Source organism: Oryza glaberrima, chromosome 10, assembly GCF_000147395.1.
Source record: "Oryza glaberrima chromosome 10, OglaRS2, whole genome shotgun sequence".
Taxonomy (NCBI): domain Eukaryota; kingdom Viridiplantae; phylum Streptophyta; class Magnoliopsida; order Poales; family Poaceae; genus Oryza; species Oryza glaberrima.
Window position 1 is genome coordinate 10,611,847 of NC_068335.1, and position 8,079 is coordinate 10,619,925.

The following is an 8,079-nucleotide window of genomic DNA, read 5'->3' on the forward strand; positions in this document are numbered from 1 at the left end:
GAGCCGCATTGAGGGACATGCTGGTCCATTCCTTGTCCACCTGTAATTATACGGTATGAAATGCTTTTTTTGTTCTTGACACCCGATGACTATTACCATTGCTGTAGCACAAATTTTTATTTTCTTAATTTTTTTTTACTGTATTTCAACGATTTTGTTTTTTCTAAACACCACACGACACCAGAATGACATTGTTAGCTAGTAGTCGTCTCCTACAAATGTAACAGTAGTAGTATCAGGTCCCTTCCATTTCAATCTCTAGCCATCTGTACCACTAGCTAGCTAGCGAATATTCATTCTTTTGCCCAAGTGACAAACACTTCCACGTCATCCACACGCGTGCGTTGCACTTTGTTCACGCACGCGCACCGCGGTGCACTTCGCACTACGCCATCGTGGCGCCGCCGCCGCCGCCGCCGCCGGAGGCCGGCATCTCGACGGCCGCCGCCGACGCCCGGCGCCGCGCGCGCCACCCCTGGCTGAACACCTCCTCGATCTCCTCCAGCGGCTTGCCCTGCGTCTCCGGGCACAGGAGGTAGAAGAACGTGGCGGCGGCGACGGCGAGCCCGGCGAAGAGGAAGAAGGCGCCGCCGATGGTGATGGCCTTGTAGAGCGACACGAACGTCATGGACACGCCGGCGTTCATCACGCGGTTGATGGCGACGCCGACGCTGGCGCCCTGCGCGCGGAGGCGGAGCGGGTACACCTCCGAGCTGTAGGCCCAGGTGATCGGCCCGACGCCGATGGAGAAGGAGGCGACGAAGGTGAACACGGTGGCGATGGCGAGCACGACGGCCCACGCCGGCGAGTGGTGCGGCGGCGACCGCTCGATGACGGTGAGGCCCATGCCGAGGCAGGCGAGCGAGGCGATGATGCCGGCGAGGCTTGACAGGTAGAGCGGCCGCCGGCCGATGCGGTCGACGAGGAGGATGGCGGTGAGGATGAACGCCGTCTTGGTGACGCCCACGCCGATGGTCGCAGCGAGCACCGAGTTGCGGCTGGCGATGCCGGCCGCCTTGAAGATGCGCGGGCTGTAGAGCACCACGGCCTCGATGCCGGTGAGGTGCTGGAAGAAGTGGATCCCCAGGGCGGCGATGACGATGCGCCGCACCGGCGGCGTCGGGTGCAGGAACAGCTCCCTCCACACGCCCTTGCCGCCGCTGCCCGCGTTGGCGGCGGCGGCGCCGCCGTCGTCGTCGGCGAGCCCCGCCGCGGCCTTGATCTCCGCGAGCCGCGCGTCGGCCTCGCTGGGCCTGTCGCACACGCGGCGGAGCACGGAGAGCGCCTCCTCGGCGCGGCCCTGGACGACGAGCCACCGCGGGGACTCGGGCATGGCGAGCACGCCGAGCGCGAGCGCGGCGCTCGGGAGCGCGCCGAGGCCGAGCATGGCGCGCCACCCGTACACCAGCGGCAGCTTGGCGAGCAGGTAGTTGGCCACGTAGCCGATGAGTATCCCGAAGCTGATGCAGATCTCCGGGAGCGAGGTGAGCGAGCCGCGGATGTCGGCGGAGGCGATCTCGGCGGCGTACACCGGCGCGATCATGAGCGCGTAGCCGACGCCGACGCCGGCGACGCAGCGGCCGGCGAGGAGCGTGGCGAAGTTGGGCGCGAGGCCCATGAGGACGGAGCCCGCGAGGAAGATGCAGGCGGCGAGGGAGATGGTGAGGCGGCGGCCGACGCAGTCGGAGACGCGGCCGGCGGTGAGGGAGCCGACGAGCGCGCACACGTTGAGGATCCCGGCGAGGACCTGCACCTGCGTGTCGTTCGTCTTCAGGTCCTCCTTGATGAACAGCATCGCCCCACTCATCACACCAGTGTCTGCAATTTAATTATTTTTCATCATGCCAATTTTCCTTCTTTTTCTTTATTTTTTCGCGCGCGATTACATGAAAGACGCGCACACACACCGCACTCACGTGACACGTGAATCCCGCTAACACGTACATGCTGAACGAGACAGAGATCAGCGGTAAATCACTGATCTCACTAAAATCACCGATATCGAAAATGTTATAATAACATGTCAATTAGGTGTTCTAATGTAGTTTACCATAGCCCATGAGGACCGAGATGATGGAGCCGATGATGGAGCACCCGACGGCGTACTTGTTCTTCCTCTCGTCATTCTGCTTCTCTTCTCCCATGGCAGCTGCGTCGTCTTCTTCTTCTTCTTCTCCTTGTGTACTTCTCAATCACACACGAGCTGAAAAACGCACACAAAAAAATGAACACTTGAGCAAGACAAGGGAAGCTACAACTCTTGTGCTCCCTATTTATAGCCACAACCGCAAGGAATACAGAGTGTACAATGTAATGTAAGCCATGCAGAGATAAATTAAAGAAGTTATTATAAAATTGTAGTTGCAATAACTTTTGTAGATGGCTGGTATTTATGTTCTTTCTTTTCTGATCTGTCCTTTACTGAAATAATTGTACACTTTCTTTGAGACTATGTAATGGTAGGCACTAGTTTGCACACCATTGTCGATTTCGATTAGCTGATGCAATAGTGGAGTGGACAACTGGACACTACAGTGAAGAGTAAACGGCAAAAAGATCTTGGGAGACTTATAAACTCGTAAGATATTTATGGTCCAAGACCCTAAAACAGTACAGTACTACTAACAATGGTAGTAGACAGCAGCACACCACTATCTCCAAATTGGATAAAACAGTACAAATGACAGTCTCCAAACACTGAGCCTCACTCCAAAGGTCAGACATTTCTCCCTGACGAAAATACAGAAGCAGAGCACATGCTGAAGAAATAAAATACAGTTTGTGCATGTTTTCTGTACAGGAATACAGGGGCGTTTTTGGCTGTGTGCAATGGTGACAAGGAGTTGTTAAATTTGCAATAACAACCATGGATACAGCTCAACGGAGGAGAGAAGCTTTGTACGCATCCTCTGGGCTTATCTCCATGGATGAGCTAAGTGGTCAACACAAAGAGAGCACATTTTTTCTTCTCTGCAATTCTTTGTTTATTTGCTTCAGATTTCAGACTTCAGATGAGACCAAAACAAAGTACGTGTAACGTGTACTCTCTATCATGTTGGTGTGGACATAAATACATTATACCAGTCACACAATAATAGGTCTGGTGTCTATTCATTTATTCTTGTATTATACTAGTGACACAAAAATATGTCTGGTGTCTATTTATTTTGAAAGGTATTTATTGATTTGTTGGTGACAATGCAATGCATGATGTGGCTTGCAGCTCCTTCGGTTCTTGCTTGTTTCACATTTTTTGGGTTTTTGTGTACGTGTTTGTTAAGTCAAACATGAGAGGATAGATGGTCACTGCCTTTTTGTAGCTTTGCGTTATGATATATGTGCTATGGTACAACCATAGTATTAAAAGAATATTTTTAAGAATATCTGGAACAATCCAGATAAGTTTCTAAACATATGCATGGATGGTCTAAATGTTTGAAAAAATTTGGTGGCTAACTACCATCTTTGTGAGCTCCTTTCACCATGTTCATTTTACTATACTTGTACCCAACCCCCTAATAGGGAGTCTTTACCTCTTTCTCAGTTCTAAAAAAAAAACATCTTTCTCAGTGTGTGAGAGAACAAATTGACTAGCACATTAGCTGTGACTTTGTGAGATACTTTCATGTTAGCTGCCTCCTTTTCCTCCCTTTATAGTGTGCATTCTAGTTGTTAATTAAACAGCTAGGACCATGCAGAGAAAAAAAACACAACACCTGCATTTGCTGACTTCCTTAGTTCCTTACTACCTCCGTCCCATATTACTTGTCTTTTTGAGTTTTTGTTTATAATTTTTGATCATTCGTCTTATTCAAAAAATTTTAGAATTATTATTTATTTTGTTTGTCAATTGCTTTATTATCAAAAGTACTTTACATATGACTTATCTTTTTTTTATATTTGCACTAATTTTTCAAATAAAACGAATGGTCAAACGTTGAAAGTACAAAGTCAAAAACGTCCACTATACTGGGACGGAGGGAGTATTAGAGTAGCAATGCATATTTATCATGATCCATGGTGTGTTTGTTTGTTTCTTATTGGCTGGCCAAGCAGCTAAAGCATCTTTGACTTATATTAGAGTATCCGTACAAAATCAAGCAACATCAAGACTGAAAGCAACTGGTTGAAGATCAACATCCATATTGTTTAGGAAAAAGAGTCAAGCAAATACCTAGTCTTATTATACAAAATAATTGAGTAATAATATTTCGGTGTGCATGCACTAACTTAAAAAACCTTATATGCATATGTGTCACCATGCAAAGCACATGTACCTATGTACTATTGGTCTAGTGGGTATATACGTGGTCGGAACAGTACTAGAAACAAAGTAAAAGATAATGTTTGAAACATCCAAACTAACACGCATGTGCATCACGCCAAATTAAAGATTTAGAATACATATATACTTATCCTTACAATTAACCATGGGAATTAAGTTGTTATTATTGTCTAATAGAAATTAATTAAGTTCTATCACAATTACACGGGTACGGTGCATCTACTGTTATTATACGCTGACACAGCACAGAACCCCTTATCCTGATTATTCATGGACTAGTTAAGCAGTCCTCCTACGGGCGAATAATATTCCTTTTGGTTAATTTGCAATATATTGATCGCCTAGTAATTAGCGAATCGTACATATTTTTCGGGAAAAACAAATCGTACCTTTTTAATTACACCACCATATATAATAATGCTAATACTTATCCTCCTCGATCGTCGTAAAAAATTTTTGTTTTGCAAAATCGTCATTCAGGATATATATATATATATATATATATATATATATATATATATATATATATATATATATATATATATATATATATATATATATATATATATATATATATATATATATATCTTCATTCTTCAGAATCCTAGAAAGTCCAAGCAAAACCTGCCTAACAACGGCTGACTAATTTCAAGCCGACGATGAATAGATGACTGATCAGTTCAAACCTGAGGCCAATCAAGCCCAAATGGAACTCTACGTAGTCGATCAATCGAGTTCGATTACGACAGGCACGCCTGAATGAATTTGAAATGACAAAGACGATCGATCGCGATCAAAAAAGAGATCAAACTGACAGAATGGACACGAACCTGCTGCGACCAGTCTGAAGATCCGATCGATATATCGGCCGATCAGAAATGCGGCGGCCGCCGGCGAAGACGAGAAACGAAGATGGCCGGAATCCGGAAGGCGAGAAAGGTTTATATGGTGTTTGGATAATATCGATGTGTCTCTCACCTCACCTTGCGTCCTTGCCTTTATATGAAATAATCTGATCGAGCTGACTGGGCTAACTAATCACGATAGGCATGCACGATCATCCGGCTCTGGCGCCTGCGCTGTCACTGGTGAAAACTCTCCTAATTTATCTCTTTTCCGGCGGAAAACTCTCCTAAACTGCATGGAACGCTTTGGCTAACTACTAGTAGTTGTTCTTGTTGAATATATAACCGGAATGTTGTTATATATTTGGGCTTATCCATTCGATCGATCGACCGCCGTTAGACGCGCTCATCAATTTACCAGTTTTATAACCAGAATGATATTAAGCGTGACGTGCTATATATATATATGGACCGTAATGTACGTATATATCATGAATGTAAATCGGTACGTAGTTAGGGTGTGTTTAGTTCCACGTTAAAATTGGAAGTTTGACTAAAATTGAAAGTTTGAAGAAAAAAGTTAAAAATTTATGTGTGTAGGAAAATTTTGATGTCATGAAAAAGTTGAAGTTCGAAGAAAAAGTTAGGAACTAAACAATGCCTTAGCCTTCTGAACCTACTAATCCGGAACACATCCAGTCATCGACGCGCTCTTAATGTGGTTATTATTCGTTATTATTCGTGTGACATGCAAGACCTATTTAGTAGAGTTCCAACTCCTAAATTTAGCTTCAGGAGCTGATTCTGGAGTAGAGTTGTGAAACTGTCTAAACCCTGCTCCACATTTCTAGTTTATTTTGTGAGAGAGCTCCAACCAGCTCCGCTCTCATTATAGGTGTAGCTAAAATTGTTTGGCTGAGCTCTAGCTCTAAAAGAGATGGAGTTGGAGCTGAAGCTGTGCCAGTGCCAAACAGGGCTGCAGATTGGAAGAGATCGGTCTAACGAGCAGGCGGACGGACGACTCTGGCCCACGCGAATAGTTTGTGACAGCCCATGTAAGAAAAAGAAGCCGCGTGTCCAATGAACACATGTCAACAATCGACATAAGAATTCTAGGTTCATACATCTAGTGGTAAAAACGGGTAGGGTATGGTGATCGGACTATGACATTTCCATATCCTAACCCATATTATCTTTTAAATTTAAAGTCGGGTATGAGTAGTACCGAATAACATATCACTTATCCTGTATCCTATCTCATATTATTTCCTTCGAATTGGATTCAGGAACGGATATTAATTTCTATCTCAAATTCATATATATTAAATATAATAAGGCTGTGTTTAGTTCCCTTCAAACTTCAAACTTTTCCGTCACATCAAATGTTTGGACACATGCATGGAGCATTAAATGTGGACGAAAAAAAACCAATTGCACAGTTTACGTAAATTGCGAGACGGATCTTTTGAGCCAAATTACACCATGATTTGACAATGTGGTGCTACAGTAAACATTTGGTAATGACGGATTAATTAGGCTTAATATATTCATCTCGCTGTTTACAAGCGGAATATGTAATTTATTTTATTATTAGTCTACGTTCAATACTTCAAATGTGTGTCCGTATACGTCAAAAATTTTTTTGACAATGCAACTAAACACGGCTTAAGATAATTAAAATATTAAAAGAGATACATCAAGACAAAAATATACAATATTACCTATGAGCACTTAAAATAATGATTAACCAATCTTTTATCATGTTTTTAGATGGATTTATAATAAATTTTCATACATATTTTATAATATGGGATATATGAGCGGATACATGTCTTCTTGTATCCTAACCTATATTTTTTAACGAATTTAGATTCGAACTCGGATAATCGGGTATCTAATTTTTTCTCTCATATTCCTCTCGCGAGCCTCAGGAAGTACCCATCCTTTTTTTACTCCTACATACATCCAATAAGCCCACGTATTTTTCCTCCTTTCTTAGCTAGCAACGTATTTACTAGGATGACAATGGACTGGACCGGATCGGGCACGGGCAGAGCGAATCCATGCTCGGCCCCAGACCCACGCACCCATGTCTAACCCATGTCCGCAAAGTCTATTAGGCAAAACCTCGTGCCTATGCCCATGCCCGTTGGGTACTAATTAACTGGCACTACTGGAGAAATGATCTTTGCTGGGTCACACTATGGAGATTATGGGTACCCCATACCCACACGGCATGGTTATCCAACTAGTTATAGGGGATAACTTATATCTATGGAATATGTATGGATCATGACTTGGATATTACGTTTCCTTGTATATAACAGAACGGCCTAAAGTCCTAATTTGATAATATTGTAAAGTAGATTTAAGAAACCGATACCTATTGGTTAAGGTTTTTATCTTGTAATCCTGCCCTCTATTGTGGGCAGGAGGCCCTCTAGGGCAAAGGATTCACAACTAGATCGTTAGATCAATACTACACCCAGCGGATTCAAATCCCCAAACAGTTTTGACAGTTAGCGTGCTAGGCAGGGGTGCGTTGAGTTTCCTATCCAGAAGTGCGATGAAACCAATTTGCAATATAGCGGGAGACGACGGATTTGTGGTGGCCATCGCTGGTCACAGCCTACCAGGAGAAAAAAGGCAACGCAACAGCCATCAACCACGCTGCGCCGCCCGCGATCTCCATGCCGATCATCACCGGTGTCTCCCTGCGATTTTCCTGCGGGGGCAATCCACCCCGGAATCTTCACCCGTGGGGGCCGGTCGGAGCCGGGCTTCTCGGATCGGTGCAGATTGGAGCTTTCACTGACGGACCACCGTGGGCAGCCTGTTCAGCTTCATGATGTCATCTCCGCCGCAAGGCCGTTCAGCCATGTGCTAGCAGTACTTGTGCTCTCGCATGGTCCTCAGATCTTCTGGTTATGATGCAGGGGCAAGTCCGTT

At 44.9% G+C, this 8,079-nt stretch overlaps 1 protein-coding gene across 1 annotated transcript; it reads right to left on the minus strand.

Annotated features, from left to right (window-relative positions):
- Positions 1 to 113: 113 nt before the first annotated feature.
- On the minus strand, positions 114 to 5,299 carry LOC127786183 (probable polyol transporter 6). Its single transcript, XM_052313517.1, has 3 exons — positions 5,116 to 5,299; positions 2,051 to 2,203; positions 114 to 1,818 (listed from the first exon to the last, which is right to left on the minus strand). The coding sequence occupies exons 2-3, from the start codon at positions 2,142 to 2,144 to the stop codon at positions 386 to 388; spliced, it is 1,527 nt and encodes a 508-aa protein (XP_052169477.1). The 5' UTR covers positions 2,145 to 2,203; positions 5,116 to 5,299; the 3' UTR covers positions 114 to 385.
- Between the last annotated feature and the right edge of the window lie 2,780 nt (positions 5,300 to 8,079).

What these genes read in the sequence shown, in the direction of transcription:
- LOC127786183 (XM_052313517.1), bottom strand. Translation starts at nt 2,144, where the DNA reads ATGGGAGAAGAGAAGCAGAATGACGAGAGGAAGAACAAGTACGCCGTC. An exon ending in CTCGGTCCTCATGGGCTATG is followed by an intron (nt 1,819 to 2,050) that starts GTAAACTACATT and finishes ATTAAATTGCAG; the next exon opens with ACACTGGTGTGATGAGTGGG.